The sequence below is a fragment of the Falco cherrug genome, chromosome 5 (assembly GCF_023634085.1).
Source record: "Falco cherrug isolate bFalChe1 chromosome 5, bFalChe1.pri, whole genome shotgun sequence".
Lineage (NCBI taxonomy): Eukaryota > Metazoa > Chordata > Aves > Falconiformes > Falconidae > Falco > Falco cherrug.
In genome coordinates, this window is record NC_073701.1 from 57,263,725 (window position 1) to 57,285,869 (window position 22,145).

The 22,145-nt window shown below is 37.7% G+C and overlaps 1 protein-coding gene across 1 annotated transcript in view; it reads left to right on the plus strand.

Annotated features, from left to right (window-relative positions):
• MYRFL (myelin regulatory factor like) overlaps window positions 1-21,213 on the plus strand; it is a 41,619-nt gene extending 20,406 nt beyond the window's left edge. Inside the window, exons 11-25 of the mRNA XM_055711150.1 lie at window positions 1,298-1,498; window positions 1,907-2,015; window positions 2,525-2,634; window positions 6,096-6,259; window positions 6,849-6,912; window positions 8,049-8,134; window positions 8,901-8,972; window positions 9,092-9,138; window positions 9,257-9,421; window positions 13,969-14,043; window positions 16,287-16,374; window positions 16,597-16,671; window positions 18,719-18,827; window positions 20,829-20,903; window positions 20,997-21,213. Coding sequence (XP_055567125.1) covers window positions 1,298-1,498; window positions 1,907-2,015; window positions 2,525-2,634; window positions 6,096-6,259; window positions 6,849-6,912; window positions 8,049-8,134; window positions 8,901-8,972; window positions 9,092-9,138; window positions 9,257-9,421; window positions 13,969-14,043; window positions 16,287-16,374; window positions 16,597-16,671; window positions 18,719-18,827; window positions 20,829-20,903; window positions 20,997-21,083 — 1,527 coding nt within the window. The 3' untranslated portion in view covers window positions 21,084-21,213. The remainder of the gene's footprint in view (window positions 1-1,297; window positions 1,499-1,906; window positions 2,016-2,524; window positions 2,635-6,095; window positions 6,260-6,848; window positions 6,913-8,048; window positions 8,135-8,900; window positions 8,973-9,091; window positions 9,139-9,256; window positions 9,422-13,968; window positions 14,044-16,286; window positions 16,375-16,596; window positions 16,672-18,718; window positions 18,828-20,828; window positions 20,904-20,996) is intronic.
• The last annotated feature ends 932 nt before the right edge of the window (window positions 21,214-22,145 follow it).

The following is a 22,145-nucleotide window of genomic DNA, read 5'->3' on the forward strand; positions in this document are numbered from 1 at the left end:
ACACTGAAGCATTGTGTTTGTATCGTTCTTGTGTATTTAATTATTTTCGGTTTTTGTCCATTAATTTCCACAATACTGATTTTGTCTGAATTTCTCTTTCTGCATCTAGCAGTCTTAGAAATACCATCTCTTTACTAATTTGGGAAAGCTGTTGAATTTTCACATTTGACTCATCCTTGGAATTATTGTTACTTTGTAAGATATACATTTTTATGTAAGATTTAGAAATTTACTTGTTTCTACCATTTTTAATGACAGATTCTTTTGAAATTTCAGTGAAGAGAGCTTCTTCATGTGTATTGGGGGAGTTTTTTAATAGGAATCCAGGGAGTGAGATTTTGCAAACCTGGCCACTATTCCAGGCAAAGTAAAAAGAAGGATCAAGGGGCCATGATTTGAAGTGGTGAAAATATCAACAGGAAAGCTGGAAAGAAAGAAAAAGTCATTTTCCAGATGCCTGGGATCTGGAGAGGGCTTCAGTGGCAGGGTACAATGAGCCAGCCACTGGCTACCTTAAAGTGGCAAAGCTGTGCAAATGCAGTGCGAGAGAAGGCAACTCATGTGATGGCCCTTTTTACACTCAAATATATTATGACAAAACTACCAGCTGGGGAATGGTTATCAGACTTATCAGATCATGCTCTAATCGTGACACACAGTGGTAAGTGCACAGCACCAAGCCTTGTAGATGGCAAACTTGTGTGAAAGCCTGGCTTCTTTAAATGATCGTGAACTTTATATCATGATCATACTTTTATTCAGACTAAAATTTTAAAGCCTGAATTCAGAGTTAAAAAAATAATTATTGAAGTCAAATACCTTTTCTAATTATACACACTGTTATTTTATTGGTGTTTTTTGAAAGACCTTCTTTCCTTGACATGACATTTCTAACATGAGTTAATTTAAAACATCACAGGGGATTTTATGAACCACATGTGTTTAATCTGTGCCTTGTTTGCTCTTTTCTTATTTCCAGCCTCAGCTAAAATTTGCTGGTAAATAAAGAATGGTTATGTGCTATAATGTCAAAGTTAAAATTTGGAAAGCTTTGGACGTTGACAGTTTAGCTTAAGGTGATAGTAAAGTAGAATTCAGGAGAAAAACAATGACGCCAGTGCTGTGTGAGGAGAAACACTTAAGTGACTCCACTCTGGGTTTTTTTTGCTGGTGTGTTAGAAGAGCTCTTGAATACAATTTAAATGTTAAAGATCTGGCATTTCATTTTGCCTGAATTTCTAATGGAATAAGCAATAGTACATCTATGCTGTACTATAAACATAATTTTTTCTTTCAGGCATCTAACCCAGGGCAGTTTGAGAGTGACAGTGATGTACTGTGGCAGCGAGGACATGTTCCAGAGACGATAGTCTATCATGGTCGAGTAGGAATTAACACAGATGCACCAGATGAGGCACTGGTTGTCTGCGGAAATGCAAAAGTTATGGGCAGAGTCATGCATCCATCTGACAGCCGAGCAAAACAGAATATCCGGGAGGTGAGGGATGTGGAGTATTTAGGGCATTTATGTTTGCACGACAGCACACGTGTGGATCATTGTTGTGACATGTGAAGCAGCTTTTTTATCCTGGGTGTGCTGAGATGCTGGCCTAAAGAAACCAGACGTACCAGCGTGCTCTGTGGAGCTGTCGCCTGTGGACTTTGGAAGAGGCTGCCCATAGAAGCTGGGGATATCTGTGTAAATGGGAGTTGTCAGACTGAAGGGTAACTGGCAATGCAAATACAAATAGCACTCTGCTAATGGGGAATGGGAAGATTGTCCCTATTTTTCAATGTGAAGATTGGCCAAGTGGCTGTGTTAAGCTTGTTGCTGTCCCAGTGGCGTCCTAGATGCCATGACATTCTTCATGTTTCAACATGTTAATCTTGGTATTTATCCAACTAGGTTGATACGAATGAGCAGTTGAAAAGAATAACACAAATGAGGTTGGTGGAGTATGACTACAAGCCTGAATTTGCATCTGTTATGGGAATAAAAAATACCCACGAAACAGGTATTCAGTCAGCTCTGTTGCCATTTTTCATTAACTTCCACTGTTGTCCATTGTGCTGTAGTGCCTTTTAACACCCTGCTATTTCATCCTCATTTCTTATGACACTACAATCCTACACTTTTCTGTGTATCTCTTGTGACATAAAAATGCCAAAATTAAGTATTTCTGGTAGTTTTCCAACTTCTGTTTCAGTTTTTGAAGATAGGTTATTTTTCCAGAGGGTTAATGAGAGTGAAGTATGTGAACACAAATAATTTAACTATGTGATCACAAACAATTTCATTCTTATTACAGAGAAATGAGAAATGGGAATTCTAAGGGTTTCTGATTGTTTTCTGTGAAATGGAAAAAAACAGAAGTGAAATCCTGGGTTTTCCTACCACATAAAATTTCTAGGTCATGTTTGACCCTACGTGTAGCTTTTAGGATGGTCAACTCAAAGCACAAACCCATGGTCAATGGTATGCCACTGTGTTTCCTGACTTTAGTTTATGTTATCTTGTGAACAGGAATAATAGCCCAGGAAGTGAAGGAGCTTTTACCAGAAGCTGTTAGAGAAGTTGGAGATGTTGCTTGTAATGATGGAGAAAAAATAGAAAACTTCCTCATGGTTGACAAGGTATGTTTGTGAGATAGAAAGTGGAGGTGTGTATTTAGACTCTTGTATATGGAGCAATAAACACACACTATGCTTTATAGAAAGCTGTAGGCCTCCACATGTATGTACAAAACCAATGTTTGGCAAATCATTGAGAAAAACTGAACCACCAGGTGTTAGTAAGTAGCTGAATCTTTTAAGGACAGAAAGTATTTACATTAAAATCTAATTACAGTAATAAATAAACATACAATAAAAAAGAAAAGGAAAAGTTCTAACTTTGCTGAATAAGGATGGATTGGACCATATTCATGGCATTGGTCCAACAAGTGGGACTCCAAAACATTCTTTTGTGTTTAAGTTAATTAGCGTTCCAGAAGCGAATTAAGAATGATGGCATTCTATTTGTTAAATAAAAAATTCCTTACTCTAATCCTGGTGTAATCACTTCACACCGAATACAAATGCTAACTCTGTGTGCTCTGTGTGGAGGTTCTTTTGGCCATCCGAAATCCTTATTATAGCTTCAAAATCATATACTATAAAATGTTTATGTCACACAAAGTATCACCATGCTCATAGGTTGGAAACAATACCTTAGTCTATTGTCCTGTGCTCTCTTCTCCTCTCCATTTCCTGCAGAAATAGGACTGCAAGTGACTGTCAGTCACGAAGTCCAGTCACGCGTGACTGCAGGAGGCACTTGTCCAGGACGTTGCTCAGAGCGGCCTCTCTGTTGTGCGCTGGTTCACTGCAGGCCAAGAACCACTTCCCAGCTTACAGCTGATAACGGGAAGGGGGAGGTTTTACAGATTAGTAACCTTAACTTGTCTGGGTGATGTCATGAACACAATCCTGTATTCATTATAATCACGCTCTTTCATTATTCTATAGAAAACATGTTTACACTAGCAAACTTGGAGAAAATACCTATAAGAAATACTGCAGTTCACTTGTCTTCTTTTGATAGGCTACAAGTACGTTAAATTCATCGGTTAAATCTGCTAGACTGTATTCCATATAAAGGAAGCATGAATTAGACACCTTGAATAAAGCTGTGGAAAGAGCACTTTCTAGAGACACTATTGAAAAGGAGAGTTTTAGCAAATTTGCTGTATTTGGTCAGGGTTCCAGCCTGTAGCTGATTTCTAGATGCTCATAGAAGAGCAGTGGTAGATAGTGACACTAGGTTTATTTTGCCCTTTAGCCCTTCCTGTTGTATTCTGTGACAGCTGCAGCATCATTTGCATTTTTGAGCCCCCACAAAACTGCTTTGGAGTAGTCGTTTTTTTTCAGACAAAATTTTTAGGTTGGACAATAGAGCTTCTGATTTATATTTCTCTTTGCTGAAATATCACATAAAATACCATCTATAACAGTGCCTCACAGCACTGCTGTTTGGGCCCGTTGTGTTCCCTTGCTCCTCTGTAGCTTGACAATCTGGACAATGCTTGCCAGGATGTCTTCCAGGGATGTGACACAGCAAATGGAGAAAGCCTCCTACACTTGGTGATTCTGCTGTGAATGTGGCCCAAGCAGGAATGAGTTGTTACAGCAAGGGCTTATTTGCTGCTTAGCAATTTCTTGACTACTTGGCTAAGTCTGGTACCACTTCACAAACACTTTGACATTGTTTTAATGCAGTTAGGTAAATCTGTGCTTTCTCCTCTTTACACCTGTGGCAGAGCATGTGAATGTCAGTTCTATGACCTTTGGGGTGACAGGCAGAAGAGATCTGTGTCTAACAGTTTAAGAATTCAGAAATTTGGAACATATGATGTCCAGGTGGAACATCTTTAAATGTCTGGAGCTCCCAACTCCAGAATAGCTCATCATGTTGAGTAGTAAATGGATAGTACTTTGTATCTTTGCTTTCAGTTAGGCAGGTGATGTGGCCTTGAACTTTGTTATCTCACATTCCAAGTTTAGTTCCAGATAAGCAGGATATTGGCTGGTTTGGTTGTGTCTTATGCCTGTCAAACTCTTTCAAATTAATTGATTGCATTACACATTTGAATCAGACTCTGCTACTTTCTAGAGAAATATCTCAACTGTGTGGAAATTTGCTGTTCTGGGACAAGAATCTTTCTTCTTTTCTTGACTGCACTGTGCTCAGTACTTTGTCATCAGTGAGGCAGTAAGACTCTAGTCAGTCCTTTTTTCCCCAATAAAGTATTCCTTCATTTTGCCAGATGAGCCATCTCAGACTAGTTGAAGTCACCTAGAAGAGATTCATGCATGATATGAAGAGAATAGAAAGGGCAGCTGCTACATATCATTGATATGAGGATAAGTGAATGTAGAAATGATTTCACAGTTCTAGGCACAGGAGGTTATTTTGAAGTCACTTTTTAGTTAAACACTGTTGGTCTTCTGGTAGTAGAGAGGTTTGTAACTTACCACTAATACCTGTGCTCTGGTTCTGTTTGTACGAAATACTGTCTATTTTTGTGGAATGCGGTCACCTTTCAAAGAAAGGTGTGTGTGATATTTACAACACAAAAGGCAAAACTCTGCTTTTGCCTTACCCTCTCTATGACAACTAGACTGGAGCACTTAGCAACATTAACTGCAGTAATAGCTTCATGCAAGGTTTAATGGCATCAGTCTGGTTGTACGTTAATATGAGAAAGCTGTTCTTTCAAACACAGCAGAGAAAATATGCAGTTGCTGTGCTCCTACAGTGGATCAGTAACCATTTTTGGCTCAGAAATGGAAAAATACTTACTACCTGGATGATTGTACTGAGGGCTTCTCCAGAAGCAGGTTGATATCTAGACAATAAACAGGAGGTAGAAGAATAGAAGGCTTTTCTTGGCTAAAATATTCAGAAGGAGTAAATGGAGGGTGTCTGAACTGTGTTAGCTGCGGAGCTGATCATGGTATTAGAACCTATTAAACTCCTGTAATAGGCTGGAGAGGTTGAAGAGAAGAACAAAATATTACGCTGTCACAGCTTGACCTCTGGTTTGGATCTTTCCCTGTCTCCCTGACTCCTGTGTGATTCACGTTAAGCGTACAACATGAATAGAATCTCTGGCTTGTTTGAGCCAGATTAGTCAATCCTGTCAGTAGATGGTTGGATGTACATTTTTCAAAGGGGTTCTGAAATCTATATTTAGCTGCAGTTCTATAAATCAAATAGTAGATGCATATTGTGGCAGTGTTAAGATTTAAAATTCAACACGGTATGAAGGTAAAAAATAGTTTAAATTCTTGGTCTACAAAGCCATTTGGCTTCTTTGTATTTTTCTGCAAGTCCTCATTTTCAATTTACTGCAAATTGAATATTAAGCAATTTTTACAGTCTAGTAAAAGGATTCTATAGCCATAAGTGTGTTGCATTTACAGTGAGGTAACACATATTTTCATTTTAAATATTCGAAGTATCCTTACATAGGTGAATTCTGTACTTATTACTGCTTGTTATATCTGATTGCTGAATATACTGTATCTATTTTTGCCATTGTTTTGCTTCTCAGGATCAGATCTTTATGGAGAATGTTGGTGCTGTAAAGCAGCTTTGTAAACTAACCAACAATCTTGAAGTCAGAATAGAAGAATTGGAACAGTGGAATAGGAAACTGGCCAGGCTGAAACGGATGAGCAGTTTAAAGTCAACAGCCAGTGAAGAGAGCAAAGTCAGGTACCTCTGTCTGTGATGTTCTCTGACTGTTGTCACAGAAGTTGGTAAAGTGGTCTTTGTGGTAGAAGTGAAAACTGATTTTGCTTGACAGTAGTGTTCAGTTAATTTCCAGCATTTAAGTTGTGCAAAAAATACAAATGTCTCATATTTTTTAGCTCTCTGAAAAAACTAGTGTTTGCAATGGCTGTTAAATTGCAGTCATTTTTGTAATTGCTTCAGTTGCATAAAGCGAGGGTAGGCTATGTCCAGTTACAGTCCTGGAGCCTGGAAACTGCTGCTGAGAGGAATCTGCAGAGCTTCTTCCGCAAGACAGAATCTTCATTAGTGCTTCAGTGATGAGCATTTCCTATTTCTAAACCATTTCACCAAGTTTTCTTTGAAATCAAATGCAGTGTTTAATAGCATTCACCTGAATGAGTTAACTGGAGGTCTTTGTTCTTGAAAATGAATCTGATGACACTTCTACCTTTCTCTTTTTAAATGTTAAGACTGCAAAAGCAAGTGACATTAACACCCTATCGAAAATGTCTCTTTTTCATTTATTAGTTGCTGAAGCATTTGAATGTTAAAGAGATCTTGTTTCTTACAGCAGGTATAGTCGAGCTACTAGTCTTTTGCCATCAAAAAAATCAGTCCCACTAAAATCCAGCAAGGTGAGTGAAATTAATTTATGTGAAATATGCCTGTGAGAGTTTTTCTAAGTGCTGAAATATTGGTGAAAGCTTTTATGTTAAATATCAAATTCTTTAGCCAGAATTATTTAATGTCATGCTAGAAGCTTAAAAACTAATTATACCAAGATGGAAAATATGTATGATACACTTCTACTTCTTGCCTATACATTATGTGAGTGAGAGTAAATACATACTGTGTAATGGTGTGAAGGAGGACAGAATTGTTGAGCCTGTAAGTCTGCTCACATGGTGCAGTGCAGCCTTACACAAAAATGCTTGGTTTGGCTTTTTTTTTGGCTTTGTTTTGGTAAGTCTGCCCAGTGATAATTCTTCCTCAACTTTCTTCCTCGGATGAGTCTGCAACTGTGATTGCAGTTAGCATCTCCTGTCTTGTACTGGATAATGCTCTTTCAGGTGGTTAAGACCTGGCTAGGTTGTCGTTGCTATTGGTGAATGACTTCTGCTTGCCCATATCCTGGTATAGAAAGAGGAAACCCCTTTTCACAGGGATGGAATGAGCTGGGGAATATATGTTGACCTTTTTTAAGACAATCTTCCTAGACTGCGGAGTCCTGTTCTGTAAGATGAACCAACACTCGTTTGCCTACTGTGCTTTTGTCCAGTGCCCAAAGAGCAAGAGAAAATAATAGTTCAAATGTTCTTTATTCCACAATGATAATCAAATGCTCCATCATCTAAGATCATCCTACTTGTTTGGAAAGTGCCTTTCTTCTGTATTTACACCAGCCGTGGTTTAACATGGTCTGAGCATATCCTGAAAGCTGCTCATCTTCTAGTTCTGGCCACTGCTTACTGAGTTCTTAATTTGATTTTGAAATACTTCAACAGTATGAAAAGTGGCAGGAAAAAAAAGAAGTAGCTTTTATTTTCACCCGTACTTTCTTCCTGTGTAATGTTTGTGTTCCTAGATTATCAACAGCGCACTCAGTTTTAGGGAGCCTTTCATTACCTAAATTTTTCTCTGTATATGTTGATTATATAAAGATGACTTGTATGGTTGCTCTGAAAGAAACAAGGCTAACTTAAAGTCAGACTAGTGTAGTATTTCTTACGTTACTTTACTTACATTAACCAAACTTCTCTATTTTTCCTAGGTTTGTTTGTCCAAGATGAAAGAGTCTTGCTCCATGAAGATTTTCCGGGTGACTATAATAGCTTTGATTGCTATTATGGCACTATGGTAACAATTAATTATCAAGAAGTTAACTTGTTTCTCCCTTCCCCTTTTCACTCAAATAACACAATATATTAAAATTAACAGCAAATATGCCTGGCAATATTGTAAAGTTGAAATTTTTTCAGAAAAGTGAGATATTCATGTGGTGTACCCACAACTAATCTCTGTCCATGTCACTACGTATGGTGCACCTTGAATGTATCTTGGCTTGTGCTACAGATGCTAAGCTGGACTTGCGAGCCTCTACATGTTTTATGCAATCATTCTGTGCTGAAGCACAGTTTCTGAGGTACAGAGTGATTCTGTTGTATGACATAAAACTGGACTTGTTCCAATGTGATAGGCAATCCTATGACTCTGAAAGTTTAACTTGTGACATTGGACTTGTGGAAAGGAAAATATGCTCTGCACTTCTGAGACTGCCATTTTCTGATACCAGTCAAAAAACCTGTGTCTTACAATCTCTCTGTGAACTGAGTGCTTTGAACTGGTTTAGTGATGCTATTTACAATGGAAAACTGACCACAAATTGTGTTGAATATGAGCATATGTATATATACATATATGCAAGTATATGCATGCAGTACTGTATAAAAGTATCTGATCTAAACCCCGTTAAATTAAGTTGAAAATTTTCCCACCAATGGGGAAGTGGTTAGATAGTTAGTCTTACATTATTACATTTGGACAAGGCACCTGTCAGGGTATTATTCTTATTATGTTACATAAGAGATGGATGTAAATCTACAGAATAATTCTCTTTCTACAGTGCTTTGACAATATCGACCCTATATTTACTTAGCATTCATGACAGACGTTTTGAAAAACATCCGATGTACAGGCAAGTAGTTAAAATAGTGTTAGTGAATTAGAATTAGTAATAGATAGTGGACCAGTCTGTTTTGGTCCACAACTGTGATGTGCATTTCTTAATTAATTGTTTTTCTTTTTCTTCACCAGCAGTACCTCAAGTTCTGTTCTACACTCTCCCTCTACCACTACAGCAGGTACTGTGTCTCTGCTCATCTGCATACAAATAACAGGCTTTCAATTTCTGTGCTATTATAAAATGCAAGTAGACACACAACACTAGTGAGAATTGTGTCTTTTTTTTTTTTCCTTTAGCATTGCAGGAGGAAAGTACAATTTCTCAGAGCACACAACCCATCAGCAGGATCCCTGAAGTGAATTTCTGTGACATTCTGCCTTGTGACAAGGTCTATTGTTGTCCAATTCATCAACCAAAAGTCAAATCTCTAAGTTATATGAAAACCAATGCAAAGGAGAAACGTAAGTTGAAGCATTAATTTATCTTATTTACCATTTAAAGACTATATGAAGAGTGTGGGGGAAATGGCAAGAATCTTTTAAAGGTAGGTAGCTTCCTACAAAAGAACCTAGTCCAGAGGATTTAAAAAAATCCTGGTATAACTAATCATTACTGCAGTCAATATGTTTTTGACAAATCTGGCCTGGTTATATTTAAGAATTTTGGGTCCTAAGATATTTTGTCAGGTGTCACTGTTCTTCCTAGCCATTCACGGTAAATGGTTTCATGTGAACCAGAAGGTCACTAATCCCTTTAATTAACCTTTTGCTACAGTTGGACAGGAGTTGACTGGGGGTAGTGGAAGGTGAATTAACATGTAAAAAATCCAAAAACACTTAATGGTGTGGTATCACAGTGTGGTGACATTGCATCTTTTCTGTGGGCAGAGACAGAAATTCAACTGCCAGAAAACATAAAACTTAAAATTAAATCTCTGCTCATTCGGGGAGGGTTTCTGAGTAGAGAAATGTTATTTGAAGGCAGAACTCTATGAAATAAATTGCTTCTACTGGACTGAATTATTTTTCAGATATTGTCTGCCAGATGTTGTGTGTGTAATATATGAGCAGGTGTATTATTTACAACTTTCATAATATTTATAAGAAAGAGTTTCTACGTAAAGGTATGCACACGTCGTTGGAATCTGTATCCCTCTTGCTCAGACCTTAACATTGTCAATGTCTGGAAGCAAGCATTAATGTTACTAAACCCAGCATTCGCACTCTTCCTTTCTTGGCCTTGGGAACAATTCTTGCACCAACCACAGTTGACAAGTTGAGGCAAAACTGGGGACGGATGCAGTTGAGCCTCTGAAGTACAAATGTCTGCCAGGGCAGGGATTGCCAATTGCTGTGACACTCTTACACATAAACTGTTTCAGTGGGATTCACCCACTGGCCTTTCTTTATACTGCAAAGTGCTGTTGTCTGCAGACAAACTGCATGTAAGTGGTGCTTGTGGTTCTTGTGATTAGTGCTGCAGTAAGCCCTGTGGCAGATACAGCTCAATACAGTGCTTTCAAGAGGTCATACCTAAGTGAATTGTATTGCTCTGAAGCCTGAAAGAGTGTTGATTAATTAAAAAGACAATCTCATTTACAAATGAGGGAACCGTAGATGGATGAAAATGAAACATGAAAAGCTTCTATTCCCAGCTGGCTGCTTTTGGTATTAGGTGGAAAGGGAAGATAAGAATAAACACAAAGCATTACCTTCTCAAGGTCTTATGCTCCAAATAGCATTAAGTGTGGATCCAAGAGTGAAAAATCAGCACAGTACACAAGCTACTGAAAGATTTCAGATCTGCACAAGTTTAATGAAGCTGAATTTATCCCCAGATGGAAGGTAACAATGTCAATATGAAATCCAAACAGAAGGAAAACCAACAAGCTGCTTGATCTAGCTGTAGCCAAGATAAATGAAAAGGAAAATGTTATCAGAACGAAAAGATAAAAGTTAAATGTGGGGAATAATCAAGATAAACAGTGGATATTTTAGAATCAGCCGATTAGTCTGATCCATGGAAAGATAAATCTATTTGAAATTACAGTTGAATTAAATGCTAATTTAGGATATTTAATAGATCTTTTACTGTTCCACCATGCGATACCTGAATTCTGCGAGTGCAGGCTACTACTGAATGCATCTGTTGTAGCTCCTAATCCCTTACAGTTTGGATTTGTTGGGGACACTGTTAAGAGTGTTCAAGTAGAAACAAAAGCATTCATAAGCAAGACAAAACTTATTAAACAAAATTTCAGCACATCTTTATATAGTCTAGCTTAAGGTGGCCTTTTTTCCTCATACTTTATTTGTCTTAAGATCTGGTTTCCCTGAGGGATTTAGACTTTTGAACTTCTATTGATTTCAGTGGAGCTGAGGAGAATGAATACCCTTCAGCATCTGGACCTTTTCAGCTCTGTGCTTCCATGCCATTAGTGCTCATTGCTCACCCCTTCATATAGTGTCGCTGATAACCAGGGGCTGTTCTTATTTTCTCTTAGAGTGTTGTTTCTCCCTGGTGTCTCTCCCCTCACAATATAAACTTGGTGAGGGCTTCTGCTGGATTTTGGTCAACTTCATGCATTTGCGTTTTTTGTCTTCAGATGGTAGTTAACGGATTCATAGCAAGGTACCACCACCACAAGAAATCTTCAGCAGGTTTTTTCCATGCTACTTATAGAATATTACAACTTGTGAATTACAACCCAGAAAGTGCTTGAGGGAAGCAAAAAGGATACTGCATTTATTGAATAAGTTTATCTGAAGCTTATCTGCAGATAGTGGTTGTCCCCATTACATTCTGGTAAAATGCTCATACTTTTATGTTTGTTACTGAATTGGATCTTCACACCCCACATGGGCCTTTGAGAAAGCCCTCAGTTACTGTATGTGACAGAGTGGAAGTTTATCATAATTTGTTGAAGACTGCTATGGTGTTTTTTGGTGTTTCCTGGTGTTCTTAACTGGCAACTTGAGCTCCAAATAAAAATAACATCAGGGTCCAGTTTTCTACATATCATTTGGATTACATCAGCTTAAAGGACAATGAAATGGTAATTTTATGATGAGTAAAAAAACAAGTAAAAGTACATTTCTAGACTGGATACTGACTCAGTTTAAATAGTTGAAATCTTAGTGAAGTAAATCTGTCTCTATCCTATTTTTTATGCAAAATTCTGATATTCACTTAATGCTTTCTTCCATCATTGCGAATAAATCACAGTATTAAATGTTTTGTAATTCAAAATATTTAATAAATATTCCTGCCAACACTTGCATGGGTGAAGTGTTTTATCTACAGGGAGAACATCCTTCTTTCAGTGAGCAATCTTTTACCTGTAACAGGCAATACAAGTTTTCCTACAGAATAGTTCTCTTTTAATGAAAATGTGAAATGGCAGGGAACATTTAATGCATTGCTAACATACCTAGACTATTCAGAGAAAACAGAACAAAGTGAAAGGAAGATGTGACAACTACTTTGTAAATTAAAACGGAGAATGAGAGAATGAATAGGCTATTTTTAGATCTGCCTCAAGACCTACTGTACATGTATAACTGACGACATGTGTTCAGCAGCCATTTTTCTAGGTGTGTGGAACAGTGTAAAGAAACTGGACAGCAGATGACTACTAAATGCAACGGTTACCACTTCAGTTGACAGAACTGGTACATCTGTAAGATGAACAAATAAATAGAAAATGGATTCAAGGAGTAACTGGCAGCAGTATTACAAATTCATAACAAAACACAAAAATGATGGAAATCCCAAAGATGATTTTGTATTACATTGCTTCTGGGCCCTTGAATTTCAGTTGTTAATGTTGTTCCGTGCTCCTAGTCTACTAGCATGAGAAAAGTCTGGATTTTCTTATTTTCCGATATTACAATGAAAACCAAAATCAGGAATGAATAAGAGAACAGTAAGGTCAATCCAGCCATCTTGTTTCAATCTCAATGAAATAATGCTTTTTGATCCTTCCTTTAGTAAATATTTTTTTATAAAATGAAATGGTGACTTCTATTCTGAACAGTCATTTTGACATCAGAATGTTTCCTTTGGAAAACATGGGAATGGAACAATTTGGTATTCTAGAAATACATGATTCCATTTTTTCACAGATGAAACGGTATTTGATGAAGCATGTTAGTTTAGGCAAGATCGACATTTCTCAGTGCCAGTTTATTGGTAACATGTCTCTGGACAGATTATTGGCTGACAATTAGTGTAAAAGCACAGGAATATCTTTAAACAGTTTTCCATGGGCTTGAAGGGCCATTTGCCTTCCCCAGGTTGTAATATATGATGATTATTCAAAAGATCTTTTCTAGAAGAGTGCTGAGAAGATTAGTAGAATAATAATAAAAAAATAATCACCTTATATTTCCCAATCTAGTTCTTTGTTTGAAATTACAGAGGTGACATCAGTGAACATAGTGATTGTGTTGTTAGAGCTGTGTATTAATATCTTTAATTTGGTTACTTGTCCTTCTCTCTCTGAAGTACTGTGTCTCATGTGGGTCAGTCCTTAGTGTCTCACATCTCATGTTCAAAAAGCTAAGTTATTCCCCTGGCCTATGTTTGCATGGCAGATGTCTATTCTTACTAATGCCATTTTCTCACTAGTAAGAAAGATGTGGCTTTATGATCTGATTTGTGCTGAAGAGCCTGACTGGATGTTGATTTTCACTTTGGCCCTCTATTATAACAATTGGTGATATTCTGTGTGTGGGATGAAATTCTTTGTATGAGGCTATTTTTTTAAATGTTTTAGAAATCCTGTAGAATTTCAAAAACTTGTTTCTTGTTATCTACAAACTTCTTTTGACTGTATATATCTTCTTCTGAATAGACGTGATTTGTATTTTAAAGGTTTCCTTTTTGGATATGCATGCCTTTATCCAAGAGATAATTAACAAAAGATCTTCTGGTGTTGTATTCATATTTTGCTGTTACAACTATGCAAGCCTAACTTGGGGACATTTGTACTTGCATCCTTTCATAGGAAACAAAAGTGACATGTTACCTGAACGAGAGCCAGTCAAAAAATCTAATGGAAGACCTGATCTTGGAAATGACTGTAAGTCCCATATTTTTTTATAAAGCTCTTGAAATTTTACTTGTATAACTTTGAAGAGCTACATTTAGGTTTGGAATTCTGCTGCTGGAATTTAGACAAGTTTCATTTATAACTGATCATTATAGAGAATTAGCACTCAGGAATCTGTTAAATACCTGTGATTCACTATAATTTTCTTGTCATTCCAATTTATTCTTACATCTTCATTAATTTTTATTTTTTTTTATAGACGTTCTGGCTGCCCTCTTTAGAGGGTTCTTAAACTTGGTTTCAGATGCAATAAAATGACAAGTGACACTTTCCTTGACAGGGGCTAAAATCTTGTAGGGTGCTCAACACTGCTAACAATACAGCAAAATGCTTAAGGATATGAGTGTAGTATTTGTGTGCAGGAAATGCATGATACAGTGTAAAGGAAGTGTTTGGGTTTTGGTTCAGTTGGCCTAATGCATTAAAACGTCAGCTGCTGAAAGGGGGCATCTCTGCCTTGGGATGCTGACACTGCCTGCATCAGTGGAAATGAAATCAAGTTCTTCGACACAAGACTTTTGGCTTGATTTCAGGGCCCCCCTTTTAGTGACTGCACACTGCTGTCAGAGCCAGTCTGGGCTGAAAATACTGATTCTTCTTCATAAAGATGAGTATCTGCTGATTACGTATGTGGTGATGGCATGCTCTGGCATTCGTTCAGTATGAGCAGGATTATGCCTTGTCTTTTCTGTTTATGTGGATGCTCTGGTTTAAGGTTTGGGTTTTTTTATAAATATTTCATTAAACATTAGGCAATATTTGGATGATAAAACATCTATACACTGGCATACACTTAAAGCATGTTGCTACCTGAGGCCATGTGAGGAATAGAACACAGGTTCTGCTTGGGTATGCCCCAGGGATGATCGGAGAAAAATCATTCCACTTCTGATTTTTTTTTTTCTTTTTTTTTTTTTTTTTTACATGGCTACACACCTCAGGAAAGGTCCTCTGTGGCATTACTATGATACATGTTGTAATGAGATGTTGTGTAATAGGGAAATGTTCTTCTGTACTAGTTCTTTGAGATGAACATGCTCAATTTCCCTCTGTGCCTTAAGCATACCTGTGGATGTTTGCATGCTGACAGTTAAGTATATTTATCACACAGATGTTTTACAATCACAGCACAGGTCAGCCTATAATCATCTGTTGCTGTAGAACAGAGGAACAGAAACACAAAACCCGTGTCCTCCATGCAATGTGAAGAGCAGGCTTGGGCCTGTTGAACCAGGTCCTCCATGGGCTTTCTGCACCACACTGCAAGACTCAAAATTTGTCAGCAGCTTGATGCTGTAGGCAACAGCTGGAGTCTGGCTATCTGCTGATGGCTTACACACTCCCTCCACACCTTGGCCTTCCCCAGACCATTGGCAGGGTGTGCCTAGGTCCACTCAAGGGGATTAAACCTGTTCAGCCCCTGTTTGAGGGCCCGCCACAGTTCAGACTGGAGTGGACTGGTTTAGGGATCTGAGATGCTGCAGGTCCTAATGATGGACCTGCACTGACTAGGTGCTGTAGGTGCATCCAGAAGAAATACGCTCTTCAGGATGCAGCTCAGTGCAGTGATTCCTAGGCCAGCTGTGAAAGCAGAAGCTGTGCTGCTGTGTTAGCACACTGGTTCTTGCTGCCTAACTCCCCACAGGACTAATCTGCCTTGGGGAAGAGCCACGCCATCGTGGCTATACTCTTCATCATGTATGTAGAATATTACAAAACTTAAATTTTTCAAGTTCGAGACAACATTTTTTGAAGACATTATAACATTCATTAGAGTTCGGTAGTTTTCCTGCACATAGGATTAGCAACAAGTTTTGTTGCATTCAAAATTATTTCTCTCAGCAAAGATAATGTTTTTCAGATTAATGGTTACTTGCGTGAGCATGGCTTCTAGTACAGCAAGATAAACAATTCGTATTCTACTTGGACTGCCATCAAAATAGCCTTCAGCATCTGCCCCAAAGAAAATATCACAGTATTAGGTGGCTAGGATATTTGTCCCTGTGAATCAAACAAGAATCTTATCTCCCCTGTAATGGCAGAGTGAAAGTAATCATCCAGAGGCTTTTTACTGAGTGCTAATCTAGACCTGCAGCAACTCCTGTACTGGAAGCAAGGGAGTGGATGCAGCTCTATTAACTGCAATTTTATTATGCTCCTATCTAAGATTTCTGAAATAATCAAGAATAAAACATTATTCTTAATATTTTTAGGGATTGATACAACAATCAGTTCCATACAGATTTTGGAAACTCAGCAAAGCATTGACAGTCGTTATTGTGGTAAAAATCTACAGTGCAGGTAGGTAAATTGTTTTATTATGCTTTATTGTGGTGGAATAAAATACCATTAACATGTCATAGCTACCTGGCTGGCTCCTTCTCAACGTAGTTTCCTCTAGCACGCAGGAGTTTTTTCTAGCTTTTATTATTTTTTCTTTATAAATTTAAATGCAATTTCCATGTTTTTGCAAAGATAGTGTCCATCTCAAAATCCTATGTGTATTAATGCCATGTTTTTCAGGTCTGGAAATTACAGCTATGTTATTCCTGTTAACAAATACACACCCATGGATGTAGAAATCTCACTGGAAATAAAGTAAGTACAACTAATGGTAATACATACATAAGAAGACAGTGGGTCATTTTTTGGATAATAGTTCTTGCCTGATTTCTATTGTGACATGAATTTGTCCCTATTCAGAGGAGTAGGACAAATCTATGCACAACAGTTCTTGATGTAGACTTCTGAGTGGATCCTTTCCTGTAGCATAGACCCACTACCACTTTCAGCCCAATGACAATTTCACCCATTGATGCAGATATTAAAATCCAGTAACCTTAAGGTTCAGTTTAATAATCATTTCAGTAGACATGTGCTCATATATTAGCAGGATTGTGGCCTTTGGCCTAGAGATTTGATTTTTTTTTTTTTTGATATAGGGAAATGTTATTAAGGAACATACATAACTAACGCCAGAGAACACCTTTTTTGGCCAGTTGTGCCAAACCCTGTGAAAGGGAATACTTGTGCAGGAACCTCTGGTAATGCATAAAATTGTGACTTACAGCAGGAATAAGCAGCAGACTTACTCCTCTCAGCAGATGTTTTCTCCTCAAGTAAAAGCCTAGCTCCATTGTGTTCTCCCAGAAGTAACAAGCCCTTTCTTTTAGGGCTCTTCTCTGAGAAGGCCAGTGATACCCAGAACAGCTGCCAAACACTGCCTGGTGACACTTAATGACTCCAGTCTCTCCAAGAAAGGGCTCTGTGAAGTTATGGGTAGTCTTTAGGTCCAGTCTTTTGATCTTGAATGTTATCCTTGTAAACATCTGTCTTTTTCAGATAAAAGGAGGTGTAACAGTACTCCTGAAGCCTGCTCATTTTCTACAGCCACTAAAAATTTGTTTTTTAGTGTATACCATTATAATCTAATATGACAGCCCTCCCATGTAGGGATTAAACATGACACTCAGTTTCACTGAAGCAGTTTTGGATATTGGTTTGTGTTTTGCGGGGAGGGGGATTTTCACTATGTACCTTTTCTATATACTTTCACTAAACAAAGACACAAAATTAAAAAAACCTCAAAACACTTCGGAAGTCCAAACATACCTGGGTTACTGGTGTGTCCAAATACTGTAAGATACTGTGAATACTTCAAAAATTTGGAAAACCTGTATGCCTGCTGAATAAAATCAAGTTAAACCAACACACACTACTTACAGCACGTCTAGGACAGAGAACGTGCCATTTATGAATTACATGTTTAAAATTGATGTTTCTTATAATACCTTGTTGGTGGGGGGTGCTTCATTGTTCCCCACAGCATAAACTGTAAATATTCACGTCACCTTTTCTCCACCTTCTGCTTTCATTTTTTCTGCTAGCCATTGCATTGCCATATGTGACTTACTTTGGATCTCCAAGCCATTTTTGTTTGTTTATACTCTTCTCAGAAAAGCCATCTGGTAAGCTAGGAAGTGCTGGAAACTCTCTCTAGGGATAATTTGGAGAAGGTATGACCACAAGGTCCTTGCTGTTGAAGAATTCTGAATGAAATTCTGTTTTTACCATTGCTTTCCCAGACAAAGTCTAGGATATTTTTACTTCTTTTTAATGATCTATTTGCATGTGTACAGCAGCAAACGGGAGTTACTTAGATAGGTCCCAGTTTTAAGGCTTGTTATGAGTTTGTCTTCCATAAAATTGATAAATGTCTTTAGATGCCCAGGTGCCCTCTGGCATAGGTATATTATGCCTATGCATGGTGGAAGCCATGCAACTCAAGAATGTCATGACCATTAATTTTTATAAAAAGTTGTATATAGCTTCTGGTATGAATGTGCTTAAGGCTTGAGGAAGTTTAGTGTACATTTCTACATTTATCTTAACAACTGTAAAGATGATGCAGATTTCCAAATGTAAAACATCCTTCATTCGTGGAAGGAAATGGGACCAGGTTAGAGGTTGGTGACTTAGGTTTCTCTCCATATCAGCCAGTGAAGTGAGCTCCTCTGCTTTATTTCCCTGCAATTCAATTCTTCGGATTTCCCTCCCTATATATATATATATATAGTATTCATGTATATTGTTCTTCTATTTAAGAGGAATGGGATAGATCCTTGTTTTTCTCTGTTTCTTGAAGCACCACAGAACCATTAATTATATTTCTCTGCAAAGTCACATTTGGAAATTATTGCTCCCATTTTTCTTCAATCCAAAACAGTAGGAAGGATTTCCTAGACACCACACAGGTAAGATTTTTGCAGCATTACTTTGGCTTGTTGGCATAATTTTTATAAAATTAATGGCTACAAAATTCTGATTTTGATTAAGATAGTAGAAATCTAAATGGTACTTTGAGTCTGCCAGTCATAGCTGGCTTTGGCATGACCATAATGAAGTGCAGTGTTTTTGTGGGGGTCAGTTTTCTGCTGAGTGTTATAAAGATCTATCTAGTGACTCTCCGCAAGGACAGTTTTGAATCTGCTTCAGCCTAACTCAGCACTATAACTCATCATATCTCCAGAGATACTTGAGAAATGGAAGTACTTATCACCCAGGGCCTTAGGAGACAGAGTCCTTCAAACTTTTACTTACTCTATGCTTCCATTATTGTCTTATGGGTAATGAATTTCACTTTTTAAGTCTTGAATTCACTGGAAACAATGGTCATATTCCCCTTTATTCCTGTGTAAACAGGAGTTTACCAATAAATGGATTTCCTTAATGGGAAAAAAAGCTGTAAAAACATGTAAGCTTTTTCCAGTAAAAAAATATTAAGAGACTGGATCTTGCAAACTTTTGATCATCTCCAGTAAATTGATGAAGGCCTTAAACTCCCTTCACATTCTCTGGAAATATAAGACTCTTTCAAGGCCTCGATTTGTCTGTATTGCTTGGAAATGTTTATTCTGGCTAAAATGGTAGGAAAGGTAGAAGCAAGAATAGTAGCATTTCTGAACACATTGCAGGAAAGACCCTCCAGAAGTTGGAAGTAATTTCAGATTCTTCTTTAGATTTCTGATCTATGGTGCTATACATTGTATGTTCTTAATTGATTTTAAGTGACTTTTTTTGGTGCTTTGTCAGTTAGAGCAGTTGGGATACCCCTGCCTTTAAGCTGACTTTCTGATCAACTTTTCAAATGTCTTTGCAAAAAGTTGCAGGCTTCTCTGCAACTGCTGCAAAGCCATCAAAAAGCCAGAACTGTCCGAGTTTTGACCTGTCTGCCATAATTCCAACAGAACTAAAATTAAGTCAGACCCAGAGAGTTTTGCGATGCAGAAATGTCCCTTGACTGCTAAAACTGGTCAAAGAGATTTCCTGGGTCAACCTGAAAGACATGAAAAAACTAAAGGTAACTAGCCTCCAGCAGCAGTGAGCATTCAGGTTTGATGTGACTCAGAATAGAAATGCTGCTGAGTTTAAGGGTTTTTTTTCAAGAGGATTTTGCTAGGCACTGGAAGACTTATTCCCTTCCAAAGAGCAGGACAACAATCATTTGGACTCAGCAGTCTCACATAAGTTGTATCACATGAACATATCATCTCCAACAGAGAGAATGTGTCAGAAAGTGAAGGGAGGAGGGAAAGATGAAGGAGCTGAGACACTAGAAACTGATGAAATAAGAGTTACCATGGATCATTAGATTAAAAAGAGGTGAGGACTGGATTTTATTTTATTCAATGAAGCATAAACTTTTCAGATAAAAAATATATTATTTCATTTGTACATGGCAGGTCACTGCAATCAAAAATAGCATTAAGTCTTGTCTGCATCTAATTTTGAAATACTGAGTGAAGACATTACCCATATCTTTAGAGTATGCAGAGGAACTTTCAGTGCCTTCTGAGGACTACTAAAGCTGCTGTTTCAAAATCAGCAAAATTGCCATTTGCTACTATTCCACCTTAAACCTCTCGGGCCACCTGGCACATCAGGAACAACCCCTGTTTATTGCGGGATTTGCTTGGAAAAACTGGAGAGGGAGTTCAGTTATTCAGAGCCCAGCTGAGTGTCATGGGAGCCAGATGTCTGTCAGTTCCTGTGCAGGGCTGATCAGAGCAAACCCACATTTGCAGGGTTTAAAGTCAGCACTTTTGTCTTTAAGTACTCTGACTATAGCGATCAAGTCTTGTTACCATAATTAATTTGCACTGCATTTGTCAATGAAATGTTCCCAGAGCCTAACCTTCTTTCCGATTTAATGTGAAATGAGGTTATCTAATCTCTCTCTCTCATTTATCATCTAGGGACGTCAGCATATTTGGAGTCTCCCTGTAGCTAAATTGTATGACAGTGCGTACTACTTCCGTGTAGCTGCACCGGTAAGCCTTTTCAAATGGCAACACAGCAAAAGACAAATAGCATTTGAACTGAGAGAAGATCCTATATGAATCTCCTTTATTTTTCTTCTGCAGGGTTTTGCAGGCTGCTCGACAGATCCTTATTTTGCTGGAATGTTTTTTACTGATTACTACTTCTATTTTTATCGGCAGTGTAACTGAAATGTTGCTGATCATTCTGTTCTTTGGGGAGAAGACAAGGAAGCTCTTGATATGAAAGAGACTTGTGAATGGCCCTGGATATTTTTTTTAAACCTCTTGCTGAGTTGTATGGCGATTTCTTGTTTGTTTCACTTTTAAATTAAAAAAAAAGGGACAAATAAAGTGTTTGACAACAACTCTAGCCCTTCATTTCCAGGAACTGTTTCTAAAAGGACATGAGACAATGGAGTATATGGTGTGTAAATAAAATAATCCCATTGATCATAGTGAAGTTATATGATATTGTACATATAGCAGACAAGAACAAAAGGGCAGGAGCTCTGCTGAGCTGGGATACGTTCCAGTCCTCAGAAGATGGTAAGATAATACAATGTTATTTGCAGTCGGGAGACCTGCTTCTGTCCTACAGGCATATACCTTCTTCTAGTATCTGCTGCCCTTTATTTAGATATAAATCTATTTTTTTTTCACTAACAAAACCAAAACCAAACACAACTTTGAGAAACTTAGCACTGTGTATATGCCCTCTAAGTGCTCTAAGTTGGGGAACAACAGGTCAGTTTAGGGGTCTGTGTAAGTATTTCCATTTCAGAAAGCAGTATCATCATTACCATTCCAATTATGTGATCTAACGATGCTGCTGCTGTTTGAATGAGAAATGTTTCAGCTAGCTTTTTTTTTTTTTTTTAAACTGTACAGCAAGAGTGAACTGTTTACTTCTAAATTCAGGTTATTTTTTTCTTGGTGGTTGTGATTTGTGCTAGTGCGGTGGAAGAATGGAAATATTTGAGAATAATGTCTTGCTGGCATGGCTTTCTAAGATGCATATGGATACACACTTGCCTGGGACAAATCTTTTTGTTTATATTTAGGAAATAAATTTTTAGTTAAAGCTATTTGAATGAAATTTCACATTGGTTGCTCAGACAGAAGGAAAACAGATGTAGCAACCAAGTACAGTATAAACAATGTTGTGGGGTGTGGTTAGAAAAATCATTTATTTTGTGTAGAGAAGAGAAAGGAAATATAATGGAGAGACTGCAGGCTTTTAAAGATTTATAA